This window comes from Dryobates pubescens, chromosome 13 (genome assembly GCF_014839835.1).
Source record: "Dryobates pubescens isolate bDryPub1 chromosome 13, bDryPub1.pri, whole genome shotgun sequence".
NCBI lineage: Eukaryota > Metazoa > Chordata > Aves > Piciformes > Picidae > Dryobates > Dryobates pubescens.
The window spans coordinates 8,539,539-8,558,839 of NC_071624.1; the positions used below are offsets into that span (position 1 = coordinate 8,539,539).

At 55.1% G+C, this 19,301-nt stretch overlaps 3 protein-coding genes across 3 annotated transcripts; 1 reads left to right on the forward strand and 2 right to left on the reverse strand.

Annotated features, from left to right (window-relative positions):
- Positions 1-375: 375 nt before the first annotated feature.
- On the forward strand, positions 376-1,928 carry TM4SF19 (transmembrane 4 L six family member 19). Its single transcript, XM_054166880.1, has 4 exons — positions 376-552; positions 660-737; positions 1,247-1,431; positions 1,657-1,928. Exons 1-4 carry the CDS (start codon positions 376-378, stop codon positions 1,841-1,843), a joined length of 627 nt encoding a protein of 208 aa, XP_054022855.1. The 3' UTR covers positions 1,844-1,928.
- Positions 1,929-3,859: 1,931 nt separating this feature from the next.
- On the reverse strand, positions 3,860-6,342 carry NEU4 (neuraminidase 4). The gene is made up of 3 exons (XM_009899470.2): positions 5,887-6,342; positions 5,296-5,551; positions 3,860-4,914 (listed from the first exon to the last, which is right to left on the reverse strand). The coding sequence occupies exons 1-3, from the start codon at positions 6,085-6,087 to the stop codon at positions 3,860-3,862; spliced, it is 1,512 nt and encodes a 503-aa protein (XP_009897772.2). The 5' UTR covers positions 6,088-6,342.
- A 2,166-nt stretch (positions 6,343-8,508) lies between these two features.
- GAL3ST2 (galactose-3-O-sulfotransferase 2) lies at positions 8,509-14,018 on the reverse strand. Its single transcript, XM_054166551.1, has 5 exons — positions 13,923-14,018; positions 11,353-11,357; positions 10,604-10,690; positions 9,917-10,196; positions 8,509-9,824 (listed from the first exon to the last, which is right to left on the reverse strand). The coding sequence occupies exons 1-5, from the start codon at positions 14,016-14,018 to the stop codon at positions 8,967-8,969; spliced, it is 1,326 nt and encodes a 441-aa protein (XP_054022526.1). The 3' UTR covers positions 8,509-8,966.
- Between the last annotated feature and the right edge of the window lie 5,283 nt (positions 14,019-19,301).

The following is a 19,301-nucleotide window of genomic DNA, read 5'->3' on the forward strand; positions in this document are numbered from 1 at the left end:
TGGCCACGGTGGTGTTGGGTTGATGGTTGGACTCGATGATCTGAGAGGTCTTTTCCAAGCAAAACAACTCTGTGAGGCTATGATTCAATTACCTTGCCCATTTGCCAAAGAAATAGTGTCAGGTCTGGGCGTCTTCTGTGCCAGAGTAACTCAGTCTCAAGGGATGTTTTCTGTGGTTGTCAGCAGCAGATGACTTGGGCAAACTCAGTTTCCATTGGAAACTGGGGTAGGCTGGGACCCAAAAGCATGAACCAGCAACTCTCGTCCAAGCCTGGCTGCGGGACAGGCTTGATATGGGGGACTGTGGGGCACCGTGGGCCCGAAGGCAGCCTTCTCACCTCCTCCTCTTCCTCCCCATCCCCACGAAGGGTGGCCATGTGCGTGAGGAAGTGCAGCCGGATCGTGGGGCCCTGCCTGCTGGTGCTGGGAGCGCTCTCCGTGGCAGCCAACGTCCTCCTGCTCTTCCCCGGCGGGGCCCCGCAGTACCTGCTGGAAGGGCACATCAGCAAGCACGCCAAGGCCGTGCCGGGCGTCTGGGGCGGCGGCATCACCGTGAGTGCACCGCAGCTCGCTTCCTGCCTCCCGTGTCTGTGAACGAGCACAAAGGGGTGCGGCAGGAGGCTCCCCTTCGCCCACCGGCTGCTCTCTCCCTCCCACAGGTGCTGCTGGCAGCGACCCACATCACGGCGGTGGGCTGGCAGTGCGCCAGCTGCTCCGACTGCGGCACTCGGCGCAACGTAAGGCGGGGCTGGCACCCCTGTGCCCAAGCAGTTCCCAGCAGTGCCTGGTGGGACATGGCAGAGTGCCACCTGTCCCATGGCTCTGCGGTGGGACGTGCTGGGTGGCCTCTCTCCCGTGCTGGGTTATGGCAGAGCGCTGCCTCTCCCGTGGCGCACAGCTTGGATCCCCCTCTCCCATGGTGGGATGATGCATGGTGCCACCCCTGCAGGGCACAGGGCTTCCTGTGCATGCCCACACAGGCTCTGGCCCAGCATGCTCAATATGGCATCTCCTTGCCTGTCTCCCGTCTCTCCCCACTTCTGCCCAACTCAAAACAACCCAGCGATGGCTCCATCCTCATCCCCAGCTCCCCAGGGCTGGAGACACTTGGGGTGAAGGGGAGGAGGGATCCTGCCCTCTTGCCAACCTCTGTCCTCTTACCTAACTCTTAACCAACACTGCCACATTTTAGAGCCCACCTAACTTTTGGTCTCCCTCTACTCCTCTCCCTGGCTATTGCCCACAGGCTTTCATCTCAGCTGTGCTCTCCAAGCTGGCACTCCTGGGTGCTGCTGCCTGCTTCGTCCTTTCCGGGGTGGGTTTGACCAATGGACCTCTCTGCTTCTACAATGCCTCCACACATGGCGGTGGGAATGATACCCTCTGGGGTTACCCCTTCCTGGATGCTGTTGGCCAGGTGCCTGACCTCAGGTGAGGCAGCAGGGGTGAGTCACCTCATCAGTTTATTGCTAATGATGTATGTGTTCCTTATGGTGGTGATAGCTAAAGAGGTCCTCACTCTGCATGGCTTTCTCTGTGCTGTTTCCCATCCCTGTGAGCCTGCTGGCCTCATTTGTCCTTGCATCTCCATGGCAGAAAGTGAGGACATTCCTGACAGGGCAGCATCTTGCATCACCTCCTCTCCCCATCATGCAGGACAGAGAACTACCTGCACAATCGTCACACCTGGAACATCTGCCTAGAGCCAGAGGGCATTGTGATCTGGAACACTGTTCTCTTCTCCCTCCTGCTGCTCATCAGTGCTGCTGAGATGGTGCTGGCCTCTCTTCAGATCCTCAATGGCTGCCTTGGGTGCCTCTGTGGCTTTTGTGAGAAGAAGTAGGGAGCTGTGATGGTGCCAGGAGCCTGGCACCTGCAGGAGGTATCCCTCAGTGTCCCTTCCTGGGTGGCAAATGCTGCGGTGGAGGTACAGTGATGCCAGCCCAGTGTAAGAGCCTCAGGCAAGAGGGACAGAGTGCCCTGATGGGGACAGTCATCCCAGCCCCCAGGAGACGTTGGAGCAACCTGTGTGGGGTTGGTGTGCCAAGAGCTGTCCCCAGGCAGAGCCCTCTGCTTGGGCAATACCTCTTCCGACTTCATGGAGTGGAGGTTGTTGGTCCTGCCTGGGGTTGGGAACCAGATCAGCGAGCAATGGATGTGAAGACCTGGCTCATGGCATCCCAGAATGAGCCCAGTGGCTTCCTTAGCCACTTCCTGATCAGCCTCCACCCACGTGAGTGCCAAATGTGACAGGATGGTGTCTGCAGAGACAAGAGCTGGAGCAGGAACGTGCTCGTTTCACAGTCTGTATCCAGGGCAGCTGGCACTGGCCTTTGTCTCCTGCATGGGGCAGGAGAAGCAAAGGAGCCCAGAGGATCTGAGCTGGGCTCCAGCTGCTGCTGGGGGAGTTGGATGGAGTCATGTTGGGGTAGGCAGTGCTGGAACAGAGGTGTAGCCCTTGCAGAGTTCACCCTGCGCACCCCACCCCCCCACCCCCACCTAGGCTTGCAGCAAATGCTAGGAGCAGCCCCACCAGCCCAGAGCCCTACTGCACCACTGCTGCTGCAGGTGCAGAGGGTGTCACTGGCTTCAGAACACCCATGCCTTGTGCTCTCATCTCCCAAACCCTTAGTGTGTACAGACCCCACCTGCCTGTGCTGGGAGGACGTTTGCCCCAAAGCTGAGAAGGTTCAGGGGAAAGCAGCAATGTCCACAGTAGCCTTCAAAGCCAAAGCAATTAGCCAGGTGACTACTGGGGGACAGTTTGGTTGAACCTCAGCCTGCAACCGAGCACCACACAGCTGCTCACTCACCCCTCTGCCCAGCAGGATGGGGGAAGAGGAGGGGAGGGGAAAAGTGAGAGCACTCATGGGATGAGATGAGAACAGTTTAATAACTGAAATAAAGTCTTAATGGACTAATAAAAAAAGTAAGGAAAGGGAAAATAACAAAGAGATGGAAGTGGAACTCCAGAAAGACAAGGGACACAAATGCTAACACCTGCTCACCCCTCAACCCATCGACCCCCAGCCAGGCCCCAAGCAGCAACACCTCCTCCTTCCCCAGTCTCCCCCACAGGTCCTTGCTGAGGCTGATGTCTTCTGGTCTGGGATACCTCTTGGGTCAGCTGGGGTCAGCTGTCCCAGCTGTGTCTGCTCCCAAACCTTTGTGCATGCCCAGGCAGCTCACTGACAGGGGGTGTGAGGAGCAGAGAAGGCCTTGATGCTGTGCAGCCAATAACACAGCACAGCAATAACAAAAGCATCCTGGCACTACCAGCATCATTCCCGGCACAAATGCAAACCACAGCCCCAGGCTGGATGCGGTGAAGAAGACAAACACCACCCCAGCCAAAACCAGCACAATGGTTTTGGAGAGTCTGCTGGGAGGAGGAGGAACTGGCCTGAGCAGGATCATTAAAAAGGAGCAATTAAAAAAAAAGGAGCATAAGTACTGATGACCAAGGGAGCATGGTGGCAGTACCAGGTCTGGTACAGCCAGAGCATCATGTGCCCCCAGCTCAGTCCCTGCCACACATGGGTGGCTCAGAGTGCCCCCAGCTGCCTTCTCCTCAGCGTGGCTGCTGTTGCCCTCACGCTGTATTTGATGGCACAGCTCCTGTGCACAGAAAGTGGCCTGGGGCTGGCACGAGCCTCCATACTCAACCAACTCTATACCAAGAAACCAGCACTAAAAATGATCTCAAGCCCTGTTTGAGGCCAGCAGGGTATGCCACCTTCATGGCGTGGCTGTTCCAGCCACAGTCACGACCCCAGGCTGTGAGCATCCTGGCGCAGCAGAGGGGTTGGTGCCCGGGGCTCTGGTGCTGGGGAACAGGGGAGAGGTGACTTGGGGTTCGCTAGGAGATGAGGCAGCATCTTCGCCCCCACTTCCTGCGGCGCGGGGGGCCGGTGTCCTTGCGGGGAGCAGCGGCAGTCAGGGGGATGTTCTGGAGCACGTCGTGCAGCGTGAACATGCTGAAGGAGATCTGCTCATAGGGCGACCGCGTCCCATTCTCGTAGAGGCAGGCGAAAGCGATGGCTGGGGCACCTGCGATGGAGGCCTGGCTGCAGGGCAGCTCCATGTAGGCCAGGTCTGAGTAGGCACTTGGGCCCTCATAGATGACCCATGGCTCGGTCCAGCTCTCCGCATCCCTGGGGAAGGTGCTCAGGTGAATCCCCATATTGACCCGTGACATAGAGCTTGTGGGGTGGGAGTAGAGGACCCATGTTGGTGCTTGGAAGAAGGGGCCCATGGGGCTGGGGGGCACCACAGGGTCCCCTTGGACTGAGGTGAGGCCGTGGACATAGCTGTGATGCCTCGGGGTAGGACAGCCCTCCTTGGGCTCAGCTGGCTCCTGGTGGCTGCCAGTGGCCACAGTGGGCAGCTCCTTGCCTTCTGCCTGTGGGGCAGGTGGGGACCGAAACCCTGGGAGCCTCCCAGGGAGCAGCAGGTGAGCTGAGCCTTGGAGGGGCATTGTGGGGACCTGGGGCGTGCTGGGGACATAGACAATGGGTGCAGGAAATCCAATGACGCTGCCATGGCAGCCATGGGGGGGCTCGACCAGCCGCTGGACCAGCTGCCCCCCATGGAAGACAGCTCCATCGTCTGTGCTGAGCGCCTGGACCCTGAAGCCCAAGGGGCTGCGGGCGTTGCAGTAGAGGATGTTGGAGCCATCCTCCTCATCCACTGAGACCAGCTGGCACTCCCCTGTCTGCAGGTTGGGGATGAACTCCCCAAAGCGCCAGCCCCGGCCGTGGTCGTCGCTGTAGAAGGCAAAGGAGTGAGGGGTGGTCTTGCAGAGCTGTCCAAAGCACTCCTTGCAGTCGATGTGATAGCTGTAGGCGGGCACGAGCAGCCGGCCTGACCGCAGCTGTATCCCGTGGCCGGGGCCCAGCGCAAATGTCGCCCAGTCTGGGGAGTGGAGATGAGATGGGGGTGAAGAGTAGCCTCCCTGGAGCCCCTGACATGCCCCATGTGGAAAAGTACCCAAGGCTTCCCCCCCAGCCTAATCCAGTCAGGTGCCCGGTGCTGCCTGGTTGTCCTCATGCATGGTCCTACCCATAGCTATGGCTTCTCCATCTTCTCTCCCCCCACACAAGCCAAAGAAATACTCCCTCCGTCCCCTCTCCCTTCTGCTTGAGGGCCTCAGCCACCCCCTCTTTCTGCTGCCTGTGGGCTTCCAGCCCTGAGGCTGGCTCCAGCCACACCACAAGTGGCAGCAGGAGGCCGAAATGCGCAGTCACCCTCTTTCTGGCTGTCATCCCCCCTCCTTGCCCCTCTCTGGTGGGCTACCTTTGATGGCCCTGCCAATGACCTGCTGCGTCAGGTCCGTAGCTGCGCTCCAGCTCAGGCCCTGGTCGACGCTGGTGACACAGCAGAGGCGGGTGACGTTTTGGCCAGTGACAATCTGGTAGGCTTCTGGAGTCCTGCCCAGCACCGTGATGAAGAAGAGGAAGAGGGTGCCCGTGAACTCATCATAGAGCGGGCAGGGGTTCATCGACCGGTGGTGCTGCAGCGTCGCCGTCTCCAGCACGCGCATGTCTTCCCACTGCCCGGGGAGAGGGGGGAGAGGACAGAGAGGAGTGAGGACCACCCCACATCACCCAACCCAATCTCCCCATCCCACCCAGGTGCCTCCAGGAGCTTGGTTGTGCCATGCAACAGCAGTGGGGGATAATCACCCTGCTCCCCAGCCCAGCATGCCCCCCCCAAACCTAGGTGCACCCCCTGTCCCACCTCTGGGATAATGACCCAGATGTTCCCCCCAAGCCCAGGTGCATCCCCTGTCTCATCTCCACATACTGCCGGGGGATAATCACCCAGTTGTCCCCGTGCCCCCAGCCCAGCATGTGTCTCCAAGCCCAGGTGCATCTCCTGTCCCACCTCCACGTAGCTCCCGTAGATGGTGCCGCGGCGCAGCACCAGCAGGTTGGCGTGGGCGTCATCGGGGCTCAGGCGCTCCTCGGCGAAAGCCAGCAGCTTGCCCACGCAGGGCAGGTAGAGCAGGGCCGGCACACGGTAGGTGACGCCGTTGGATTCCTTCTCAAAGAGCACGGTGCGGGCAGGGAAGTGCCGGGAACTCATGACACTGGGAGCAGAAAGATGCAGCCCCGGCTGAGCGGGTTGATGAAGTGAGGGGAACCAGCCGCTGGGCACGGCTTGGGGAGCAGTCTGGGAGCTGGGTCGTCCTCGGAGGGGTTTGGGGCTTAACTTGGTGGGTTTGGGTCTGGGGAACACCCACAGGAGCGCCACAGGCTGGATGGCAGGGTCGGGGCTGAGAAACACTGAACGTGTGCAAGTCACCGGCGCTCGGAGGCGGGACAGGACTGGGTAACACGAAGAGGCTGACTTGGGCTATCCTGGAATAAAACGAAATAAAATTAACTTGATCTTCAAGATGTTCTTCAAAAGGAGTTTTGGGAAATCGAGAGCAGTCAGCAAAGAGCAGCGTGAGATCCGAGGTTCCCCAATCCCATCTTCAAGAGGGAACTCATCTCCACATGGCCAAAACTCCGGGGCCAGCCCAGGCTCCTCACCAAGGGGTCAGGGGTGGCTTGTCCGGCATTTCTGGTGCCTCCAGCACAGCAACTCGGCCAGCACCCTGCTTCGCACTGCCCTGCCCGGGAAACCTGGGGAGTACAGCACAAACCACAGGGGTCCCTGAGCAGCTTCCCTTAGGGACGGCAGGAGTGCTGCTGTTCCCAGGTTACGTGACCCAGAGTACTGCCCAAAGGAGGATACATGCATCCCAGTCCCAGGGCACAGCTGGAGCAGCTGAGGGCAACTTTCCCCCGCCTTGTATTGAGGAGCTTTTGCTTCTCAAACACCCCGCGGAGAAAGCAAAGGCACTCACCGGGTTCTGCTCAGCCGGGGGTGTCCCCTCCGTCCCCCACCATACAGGGTAGTGCCGGCTCCTGCAGCTGCCAGCTTTCTGCAGCGCCCGTCACTCGCCGCTCCACTGCCACCCTCCCCTTGTAGGGTCCCCACGAAGATGGGTCACAGGGCCCCCGCAGGGGCCGCGGCCGGGAAAAAACCCTGAGTCAGCAGTAGCAGACGATCCTACAGTGCCAGGGTGGCACAAAGGCACTGCTGGCAGCCCAGGCAGAGGATGCAAAGGGACCTGGGGGGAGGGATTTGCATCTCCTGCCTCAGTTTCCCTCCTCCAGCAGGCTGGGAGAGGCCAGTCCTCCCTATATAGGTGCTGCAATCCATGGTCCACCCCAGACATGAGTTCATGAGCCCATGGGCTGTGGTCTAGAGGTTCCCAGAATGCTCAGGACCCACTTGCACACAGCTCAGCTTCTAAGGAGGTCTTGTTATGCTTCTATTCATCCCATCGGCACCAGCCTTGATAAAAGGGCTTGAGTACAGGGCTGGTCACAGAGCAGACACTCGAAGGTGAAAGCTCAAGCTCAGGCAGCAGAACTGACCAGTAAGGCCCTCAGGGATTGTCCAGAATGCAGTTGCTGTCTCCACAACCCTGCTGGTTACAAATGATCCCTAAGCCTGGTTAATTTTAGCTGGGGCTGGTGGAGCAGAGAACCCTGAAGGTGCTGTTAATCTCCTGCTGCACATCACATGGGTTGCACTGCAGCAGGTTAACCCTTGCCTCAGCTGGTGTCCTTGGCTGAGGGTTTCAAAGCAGCCAAGCACAATTCCAGCTCTGCTTCTCTCTCTGCTTCCCTCTGACAGCCTCTGTTCTGCTTCCCAGGCTGAGCTTCTGACCAGAGAGCTACATCCACGAGGGCAAGCTGCAAGCCAAGAGGCCCTGGATCCATCATGCCAGTCATGCCATCTTCATCCCTGCTGCCACCTTGACCAGCACAAGCAGGAGATGTTTGCTATAGTGGAATACCATCACCAGTGGTGCACTAGGTGCACCCAAAACTGGCAGTGGACAATTATTAACAGCAGTGATACCAAAGCCATTGCAGCTTGGTGCTGCTCTCCTTCTGATGAACTTTCCTAGCACCAGGAGGGAGCTGGTTAACTAGCAAAGACCTCCGAGGCAGGTTTAATCACCTTCAATAACAAGGTCATGCTCCAAGCTGGCTGCAGCCACGCTTCCTTCCACTCTCTCCTAACCTGTGTTGGAAGTTTTGGTCAACAGAGCAAGGAGGGGGCTGCCCAAGGAAGCCTCTGCTCATCAAGGGCTTCAGGGATGCTGAGTTCAAGGGACTAGGGACCTTTGCCCTAAAAGATAGGTGTGAAACCACAGAACAGCCTCTCCCAGGAGAGCACAAGCTATCCCAAGTGGTGCAGAGGCCACCTGCAGCTCATGACACACATGAGAGGGACATGTCCCTCCCCATGGCAGGGGGCTTAGAACTTTAAGGTCCCTTCCAACCCAAACCATTCTATGAATCTCATGTGGGGAGAGGCTGCCACCAGTGAGCCCAGCTTTGGACACGATGCTCAGGACACCCATCTGAGAAGCAGCCACCATTGTACGGTGGTTAGGCTTTGCTGAGCGGGGATGCTGCTGGAGAGAGATCCAGCATCTCTCCTAGGCCTCCCAGTGTTGTGTCCCTCATTGCACTCTCCTTGTGCCTTCCCTCTCCCCTGTTTTCCCCTAACTGCTGCAGATCAGGACTTGCTCTGTGCGCTGTGACCAGCCTGGGCGCAGCAAGGGCTGTGAAATTAAGCTGAACGCAAGCAGAATGATTAAGCCTGTGATTAATGATTAAGAGGCAGGAAGGTCTAAGCCAGCTGAAAGTCTGCCCAGTGCTTAGCAGCAGCGAGATGTCCCTCTGCCAGGGAGCAGGGAGGTGGGATCATGTAGTATCCAGCCAATGCAGAGCCTTTGGCCCAAGGTCCCCAAAAAGGGACCCACCACCAGCTCAGTGGCCCCAAACAAAGGCTCCCCCACCTTCCCCTCATGTGCAAGAGCCCTGTGGGTTGGTGCCATGCCAGATATGGGGTGATGAAAAGGGGTGGGAAACCACAGTGGGTTGTCATGTGTCCTAGTTGGGAGGTGGGAGCTGCATCTTCTCCTGGAAACTGCTCCACTGCCAGGGAAAGCCCTGTTTCCTCTCCTTGTGTGGGTGTTGAACGGAATAAAGATAGGATGTGTACTGGAGCTCTGGCATAATCATTTTCTGGCAGGTTCTCAGAGTCCTGTTCTCTAAGTCTTGCCTGAGGTTGTACCCAAGGATATTTGCAGTCCCTGACTGGAAAGGCAGGAGAGCTTTGTTCTTGATGTGATCTTTCCCTACTGCCTCCTGGTCTGAGAGACATGTCCTCATCAGCTCCTTCTGTCTCGTTCGCAGGTGATTCACCTCCTCCTCCAGATCCTTGAGTCCTATGGTCTTCTCAATTGTCCTCCAGAAGGTGTGGTTGAAGTGCAGGTAGAGCTCCCAGTCCAGTGAGCACCACGTTTTTATCTGCTCCTCACTTTCTGGAGTCAAGGTCTGGACGGTGTCCTGGCTTCTGGAGTTGAGCTTGAAGTAAAGCACATCATCGAGATCCCAGCACAAAGCACGCTTCAGGAGGATCATGGACTCGTCAAAGTACTCTGCTATCAGGATCAGGTGGAAATTCTGTTCAATCTCGTTCAGGATTGCCTGGATGTACCTTTTACTGTCCCCAGCATTGTTGTCATAGCCAAAGTCAAACCACATGATGTTTCTGGCATAGATATTTCTCTTGGTATCCCCCCAGTGGTAATACTTCATAGGCGACGCCAGGTACTCGTTCACGTCCTTGGAGAACCTGAAGGCAGGGACACTGTCCTTGTAGTAGGCATAGGAAGACTCCAGCAAGGCAATGGGGTTCCTCAGGATGGAGAAGTAGAAGGTGTTTGCTGGCATCACCTTTTGTACCTGTTTGTGGGGAGGAAGAAGAAAGGCTTTCAGTCTGGAGGCACTGCTTGCTCAAGCCAGGTTTCTCTGCAGGTATCGTGGCTCTTCCTTACCTCAGAGGGGTTAAACCTCAAGTGGTTGCACATGATATTGTAGTTTTGTCCTATGGCTTGAAATTCCTCCACAAACTGGGTCAGGAAGCTCTTTGGGTAGCCCAGGTGGAGGAGCTGCCCAGCTGGGAGGGCAACAGTGAGGTTGTACTTCTCTGCAAACCTGAACATGACGTTCAGGATGGTGCTGCTGGCTGTCTTGTGGGTCTTGAGGAACATGACATTTGTCTTGGCATGGCAAGGCATGGAAGGTAGCAGCAGCTCCTCGTGTCTCTTGGAAATTCTGCAGGAAATCAATAGATGGGGAAAACAGCCTCACCAGTGCCATATCCCATCCTGAGACCTGGCAAAGCCAAACCCCAGCAGGTTCTCCTGATGCCACACCTGCAGCTAGTGCAAGGCACCAATCCAAACAAGCCCCATCCCTCAGGCATAGATGTTGGACAGTTTTATGCTTCTCCAGGTCCTCACCTGCCCAAAGGTGAGGCTCATTCCCCATGTTCCACGTGGCTGGTTTTGCCCTGAAGAGCTGCGCTTCGGCTAGTTTGAGCCCTTGCCTGCCCAAATGTGGCTCTAGAACCTAACTCTGGGCTACTGCCCCTCCAGCAGCAGCCCAAACCTCATGTCCCAGTCAAAGCCTTGCTGCCCTGGGCAGGTGAGGTCAGGCAACCTTGCTCCTGCCACACTTACATGTAATTTTTGTTCTTCATGCGGAAGAATCCCGAGAGGAAGACGAGTCCTAGGGAAAGGCTGAAAATGAGGAGACATTTAACGTGCCTGGAAAGAAAGAAGAGTTTCAGTAGAGTTTTATCTGGTTAGTCCTTCCCTGAATGCTAACCACCAAACCTCATATACAGCCCTTGGGAATTTTTATCTGCCAGCCACCTTGGACTCCTTCAGCTGTGTCAGCAGCTCAGCAATTAGAGGCAGGACAGTGAGAAACTGAGCTTCCACAATCACTGACCTAATTCTGGCCTTTGGCAAGACACAGCCTACTTCAGGCAGAGCCCAAGCTGTTCTCCCAGCCTCCTGCCTTTTCTTTTGGCTTTCTGAGGCTTCAGAGATTATTGACTATTCAAAGCTCCCATTTGATTCACTAGAGAAGCAGCCCTTTGTGTGGAGGGGGATAAGGGCTTCTGTGGCAAGAAATCTGAGCAGCTCCTGCAATCCCAACACTCCAGAAGATTGGGATCTCCAGGAAACACCAAACTGATTTCTCTTTCTGAACAGAGCTGAAATTTTTGCAATACAGAAAACCAGTTAACAGTCCAACAGCAGCTGGCACACACTCTGCATAGCCTGCTTTCAGCAGAGGGCTGTGTCCCCCTGCCACAGATCCTCCTCCAGCCTGCCTTCTGCACAGCCTCACCCAGGGCTCCCTTGCAGTGGACCTTCTCACCTGGGACAGACTTTAAACTGTCTGCCCTTTGGCCCAGTACCTCACCTACTCATGCACCCACAAGAATGACTGATTTCTCTGGACGTGGGCTACAGAGGTGCCAGTCCCTGTGCAGAAACGATGGGCTTCTTGTCCCAGGGGGGCCAAACACCACTACCTGTGGCATGGTGCTTCTTGCCCTGCCTAGGGATGGATGGATGGGAAGGTATTTACCTGCCAGCTCCCAGAACAAGCAGGGAGTGGGAACAGGAGGGTACTGCAGCCACATTCACCCCACTGCACCCAGCCAAGGCAAGGGATGGAGGTGCTCAGGGCCAGGTGCCATGGGCAGGGATTGAGGTGACCCCCAGGGAGCAGTGCAGAAGGAAAGAGACCAGGGAAGATGACAGAAGGGGGTGCAGGTCCACAGGGAACTGGTTGGTAGGCTCATGCAACAAAGTCCTGTGCTTGATCACTGCAGGGGATCCTGTCCCCATTGTCCCCAGGGGCTCAGCCACTCACAGAGGCTGTCACTGGCTTCAGCATGTCCTGCAAACCTGCACATGGGGTTTCACCACCTGTTCTGCACCCACTGCCCTGGCACATCCCTGTGAGAGCCAGCACTGCTCTTAAAGCCTGTTCCCTTAGTGTCACACACATGCATCTTTGTCACAAGACTGGAAGCCTTTGACCAAGCCACTTCTAAAACTGTACACTTTGTGCCAACAGACACCATGTCCAACACTGGTTAAAACACCCCCCAGCCTTCAATCCCTTCATGGATTCATAGAATGGTTTGGGTTGGAAAGGACCTTAAAGATAATCTAGTTCCAACCCCCTTGCCATGGGCAGGGACACCATCCACTAGACCAGGTTGCTCAAGGTTATGCCCAACCTGGCCCTGAACACCTCCAGGGAGGGGGCATCCACAACCTCCCTGGGCAGCAACCTGTTCCAGTCTTTCACCACCCTCACTGGAAAGAGTTTCTTCTTAATCTGCAGTCTAAATCTGCTCTCCTCAAGCTTCAATACATTCCCTTTCCTCCTGTCACTACAGGCACCTGTTAAAAGTCCCCCTCCATCTTTCCTGGAGCCTCCTTCAGGTTCTGCTCTAAGGTCTCCAGGGAACATTCTCTTCTCCAGGCTGAGCAGCCTCAACTCTCTCAGCCTGTCCCCATAGGGGAGGTTCTGCAGCCTTCTAATCATCTTTGTGGTATCCTCTGGACTCATTCCAGCAGTTCCATGTCCTTCTTATGCTGGGGACACCATAACTGGATGCAGGATTCCAGGTGGGGTTCTCACAAGAGCAGAGCAGGGGGCAGAATCACCTCAAAAAAGGCAAGAAGCCCCACTTGTCTGAGTTTATATGCACAGGCTGCAGGTGAACCAGGTGAGCACACGGCACTCCAGGAGACAGACCTGGCCTTTTACACCCAGAGCTCCAGCCACAAGCAAAAGGAGCAGGCACACCGAGGCGAGCGTGGAGGGCATGACACACGGGACCACGGCTGCAGCAATTCCTTCCTTCCACACAAGAAGTGTTTCACAGTATCACAGTATAACTAAGGTTGGAAGAGACCCCAAGGATCATCAAGTCCAACCTGTCCCAACAGACCTCACAACCAGACCATGGCACCAAGTGCCACGTCCAATCTCCCCTTGAACACCTCCAGGGACAGTGACTCTACCACCTCCCTGGGCAGCACATTCCAATGACGAACGGCTCGGTCAGTGAAGAACTTTCTCCTCACCTCGAGTCTAAACCTCCCCTGGCACAGCTTGAGACTGTGTCCTCTTGTTCTGGTGCTGGTTGCCTGGGAGAAGAGACCAACCCCTTCCTGTCTACAACCACCTTTCAGGTAGTTGTAGAGGGCAATGAGGTCACCCCTGAGCCTCCTCTTCTCAAGGCTAAACAACCCCAGCTCCCTCAGCCTCTCCTTGTGCTCAAGGCCTCTCCCCAGCCTTGTTGCCCTTCTCTGGACACATTCAAGTGTCTCAATGTCTTTCTTATTTCAGTTGGACTGTGTGAATTCAGCCCCACACAGGCAAGACTGACAGGGTATGACCATAGAGCCACCAGCTACTTCTTCCCCACCCCACTCCAATGACAGCTTGTTTGCAAAGTTCAAGAGAGAAAGCCACAATTCAAACATCACCTTACCGTCACCCAAGCACAAGGAAATAGAGTGGGAGCCCTTTGAGGAAGTCCCTGGGAGCAGATTGCTAAGACACGAAGTTCTTCTAAGACAAAAGCCCCAGCAGGGCAGCCGGTGGGCTTCAACCACATCTTTCCAACCTGCCCTGTGCCACATCCCATCTGGGAAGGAAAGAGGGGAAACTGCCTCTCAGTTGCCCTTGGGAGGTGCTGTTGCAGATGTTTTAAGGCTCGGGACAGCCCTCTTGTTCCTTGGCTTCATCTGGAAAGCGCAGCACTCTGCTGCCCTGACCAGGGTCTTTCAAATCGAAGGACTTGGAGCACAGGAAGGAAACATTCGCAGCGAAACGGATCTGCCCCGGAGCAAACTGTAATGACCTCTGGAGGCTATTAACACTTCACCTGAACCAGACCTTCCTGCAAACTGTGTTTTGGTTCTGCTCCCACACACAGCCTTCACCTCCCTCTCCCCTTACCTCGAAGTGCACGCAGGGCTTTTCATGCTGCCTCTCTGCCGCCAGCTGGGAAGTGTCACCTTTGCAAGTCGACTCCGACACTCCTCTCATCTGCATGGCTCTATTTCTAGCATCCCGTTGCTGCTATAAATGGCTGGGACAGGTGAGGACAATGGGAGTGGCTAGGTGTTCCCCGGGGGGGGATGGGGGGTAGGTGGAAGTTAATTAATAAGCCATGGAAAGTGCTGCTATGGCATAGCACCAGCAAATGCACCGAGCTGCCTCTGGCGGTGGGGCTTCCAGCAGCTTCACAGGCAAGGGTTTAGCAGGGACCCCAAAGTGGGTATCCTCTTTTCTTCTGTCTGCAGGTGGGAGGTGTGGGGACCTCACAGTAAGGTGGCAGAGGGCATTATTGGCTCCTTCCCTGCCCACTACCATGTGCCTCAGTCCTGTAAGTGCCTGCTGTGCCCTTCCCTCCACGTCTTGCTCGGTGGTTTAGCAGCAGAATTCTCTGCCAGGCACATTTGACAACAGGCAACAGGGAGAGCAGCAGAAGAGGAATGGTGTTCACCTATTGCAAATCCCCCTTAAAGCACTACAGCAGCAGAAGAGGAATGGTGTTCACCTATTGCAAATCCCCCTTAAAGCACTGAAGACTTCAAACTCTTCCTCAGTCAAAAACACAGTTCCTGTGGCTGGAGGCGAAGAGCTTAGAGGCTTTGCTCTACCTAGGCCTTGGGAGAGAGAACTCCTGCCCCTACATGGCTGTGATTTTATGTTTTGTCAAACAAGTGATTGTCTGATGTCACTGACAACCTGCATTACACAGGAATCCAAGGTTCCACCAAGGTTCCACCAAGGTTCCACCAAAGTTCCACCAAGGTTCCACCAAAGTTCCTGTATGTCAGCACTTCACAAGCTCAGGTTGAGTTTCCTCCTCACTGTGAGGGTCGCAGAGCACTGGAGCAGGCTGCCCAGAGAGGCTGTGGAGTCTCCTTCTCTGGACACTTTCAAGACCCATCTGGATGCATTCCTGTGCAACCTGTGCTAGTTTCTGTGGTACTGCTCTGGCAGGGGATTTGGACTCATCGATCTCTGGAGGTCCCTTCCAACCTCTAACATCCTGTGATGGTTGTAAATCACCCCAGGAGAGCAGGATTTGTCCTGCAGGTCTGGAGGTGGGGTAATGTCCTTGCTCCCCACACTGGGGATCAAGTCAATGCTCTCCTCATTTGGGCAACAAAATGTTTTCCCTCATCTCCCAGGCTGGAGCAGGGGATCAATCTGTTGCTGTTGAACTTCTATGGCCGTGTCACTTCCCATGCCCCTCTTGACATGGTCCTTTTCCCTCTTCATCCACAGTGCCACCCTTCTAAACCTGGTATGCTGCTGGCCTGATCTGCCACCCCCGAGAGCTGAGCCCTCAGCATTCTGGTACCCTTCACTTACCTTGCCAGGTCTTGAGAGTGCTCAAACACAGGGCATGGCTTCTGAAATCAGAGTCTCCCCAGCCCCATCCCAGCTCCAGTGCTTATCAAGACTCAGAGATTAGCAAGGTATGAAGTTTCTTTCCTTGAAGGTCTGGGTAGAACATGAGACAACATGCTGTTGTAGAGAGAACGTCTAAGGTTACTGTTGGCACAGTGCCAGCTGCTGCTGGCAGAGGGCTCACACTCAGGAGACTTTTCTTCTGCTCCACTGCACATGTCAGCTGGGCAAGTTCTTGCTCAGAAACTGGCAGAGCCCACGAATCACAACAGCCTTTTCCTACTCTTACACTTGATTCCTGGCTCTCTCCTGGGGTGCTGCACACACAGTGTCAGGTGTGCTGCAGAACAATATGGTGCCCCGCAGAAGCACCTGGCTTCAGGTGGGGCTGGGCTGCTCTGAGAGCAGAGCCAGTGAAGGGAGGGAGTTAGCTGGGGCAGGATCACAGAATCAGCCAGGTTGGAAGAGACCTCCAGGATCAAGTCCAACCAATTACCTACCCTAACTACTCAACTAGACCATGGCACTAAGTGCCTCATCCAGACTTTTCTTAAACACCTCCAGGGATGGTGACTCCCCACACCCCTCCCTGGGCAGCACATTCCAATGGCAAATCACTCTCTCTGGGAAGAACTTCCTCCTAACATCCAGTCTAAACCTCCCCTGGCACAGCTTGAAACTGTGTCCTCTTGTTCTGGTGCTGGTTGCCTGGGAGAAGAGACCAACCCCCACCTGGCTACAACCTCCTTCAGGTAGTTGTAGAGAGCAAGAAGGTCTCCCCTGAGCCTCCTCTTCTCCAGGCTAAGCAACTCCAGCTCCCTCAGCCTCTCCTCACAGAGCTTCTGCTTGAGACTTCTCCCCAGCCTCGTTGTCTGGACATGTTCAAGCAACTCATTCTTGAACTGAGTGACCCAGAACTGGACACCGCACTCAAGGTGCAGCCTAACCAGTGCTGAGCACAGGGCAGAATGACTTCCCTACTCCTGCTGGCCACACTATTCCTGATACAGGCCAGGATGCTATTGGCCTTCTTGGCCACCTGGGCACACTGCTGGCTCATTATGCTGCATTAACAGCTCCACCCAGCCTCTGCTTCAGGCTCCTGCTTGCTGGGGGCAGCGTTGTGGTTCAGCCCCTGTGAGCTCCTCAGACTCATGGAGCCACTCCCTCATTCCCCTGCAGCAGGCTGGGGAGGAGAACATGGAAGGGTGAAAGTGCAAGGGTCTCAACTGGTAGGTGGAGATCAAGGCAGTTTAACGGTAAAGCAAAAGTTGCTAGGCAAAGGAAGTCAAATTAATTAATTTACTGCTTCCCACTGCATGCAGGTGTTCATCTGTCCCCACAAAAGCAGGGCTCCACCACGCCTCAAAGTGATGTGGGAAGACAAACAGCATAGCTCTTTACAACTCCCTTCTCCAGGTTTTATTGCTGGGCACAGTGTCATATGGTATGGGACTCACTCTTAGGTGAGTTGGGGTCAGTTGTCCCAGCTGTGTCCTCTCCCAGCTTACTCGCTGGTGGGGTAGCATGAGAAGCAGAAGAGATCTTGCTGATGTGCTCAGCAACTGCTCAGCAACAGCTACAGCATCCCTGTGCCATCAGCACTGCTCACAGATCCTAAACACAGCACCATACCAGCTACTAGGATGAAAACTATTCTAGCCAAAACCACTAGGGAGTCAAGAGCTTCCTCACTGTGCCAGAAGACCAGTGCTGAGCAAGCCCTTCCACATCATTCCAGTATTTGTCCTAGGAAGAAACCCCAGAATTTTGCACAAGAGATTCCTACCACAATAACTGTTTATAAAAACAGCCCTCTCCCCCCACACACATGCACCCACCCTGCCCCTCCCTCCTAAATGCAATGATGATGGGTGAGGAGTGGCTTGAGAGCAGTCTCAAGAAGCACTTGGGGGTGTCAGTTGATGACAAACTCACCATGAGCCAGCAGTGGTCACTGGCAGCCCAGAAGGCAGCCATGTGCTGGGCTGCATTAAAAGCAGTGTGTGCACAGGACAGGGAGGAGATTCTGTCCCTCTGCTCGGCTCTTGTGAGACCCCACCTGCAGCACTGCATCCAGTTCTGGAGCCCCCAGCACAAGAAGGACATGGAACTGTTGGAGCAGGTCCAGAGGAGGCCATGAACATGATCAGAGGGCTGGAGAACCTCTCCCATGGGGACAGGCTGGGAGAGTTGGGGCTGTTTAGCCTGGAGAAGAGAAGGCTCCAGCACCTGAAGAGGGCTATGAGAAAGCTGGGCAGGGACATTTTACAAGGGCTTTTAGTGTGTATCTAACAACAGTATGAGAGGGCATATATTGAAGCTTGAGGAGGGCAGATTTAGACTGGAGATTAGGATGACATTCTTTCCAGTGAGGGTGATGAGACACTGCAACAAGTTGCCCAGGGAGGTCATGGAAGCTCCTTCCCTGCAGGTCTTCAAGGCCAGGCTGGAGGAGGCCTTGAGCAACCTGGACTAGTGGCAGGCATCCCTGCCTATGGGAGGGGGTTGGAACCAGATCATATTCAAGGGCTCTTCCAACCCAAACCATTCTATGAATCTATGAACCAGTGCCTGTAAGCATCACTGAGGCTGTGGAAGTGAAGGACAATACTGGCATTTAATGTCTATGAAACATACTACAGAATAACAACTCTATGGTAACTCCTGCATTCTGTTCCCTCTGGGTAATCCTGCATTGTTTAGCTGAAATGGTTAACTAACACTGAGCTCAAGGACCTCCACGTGTAAAGAAGATGGTTAAATGTGGCTGTGCCAGTTTCCCTGGACACAGCACTAGGCTGGCTGTCAGCCCTGACTCCCTCCCTAGTGCTCTCTCCATATGCAGCTGAGAAAAAAGCAGCATGGAAAATTCTGCTTCCCCCAAAGCAGCACTCGGGCATGAAGCCAGTTATGGTCAGTGATTTGGAAGGGAAAAATAAAGGACCAAAAATAGAGCAGGAAAAGGGCAGAGAACACAACCAGTCTGATCCAGAAAGAACAAGCTGCATCAGCTTGCCTTGACAGAAAGCAAATCCTGTCAACTTCTTATCTAATGTCAGGAACTTTCCAGACTTCTGCATCATTACCACAGGCTGGCTGCATTTCACCCCCTGCCTCCTCTCTGCTAAGGACACCAGCTCTGCTTAACCCCACAAGATCATCAGCTCCTCTCCAACTGGTACTCATCACTGATGGCAGAGAGAAAGAGGGAGTGGCATGGAAGATACCCGAGGGCACAGGAGGTCCTGTAACATACAGAGGGATTGCTGTTAGAAGCATCTGTGCAGCTGAGTTGAAGGAGCTGTGACTTTGAACTGTATTGTGAAGGGTCTTGCAACACAGTGCTGAGTGTAAGCCATCACCCCTCATGCAGTTCCACAGCTCACAAGCTTGTGGAGGCAGTGTTCTCTTCAAAACAAGAAGACAAACAGCTCAGGATGATTTTCTCCCAAGAAAAAGGCCCTGGATGGACTTACCTCTGTCACTGCACCGTGGAGGAGCAGAAATCACTTGAGACCAGCAAGGGAGAAGACAGCTACTGGGTAAGACAAGCACCTCTCCTAGCCTCCGCGGAATGCAGTGAGGCCTCCCAAACCAGCACTCCTGAGTAAAAACTCTGAGCACAACCTCTGAACCAGCTCCCCACACATCTCACAGAACACCCATCTGGTCCATGCCTTGGCCAGAAGGCTGTGGGAAATGATGCTGAGTGCTTTGCTGACATCCAGGCAAACACCTGCTGCTCTCCCTGTGCAAGCAGGAAATGATCTTCAGCTGTGGGAGGTGGTCAGGTTAGTGACACGACTTACCTTGGCAAATCCCTGGGCTTCTCCCAGTCACCTGCTTCCTTTGGATACAAATGGATTGAAGCTTGAGTGGGGCAGATTTACACTGGAGATTAGGAAGAAA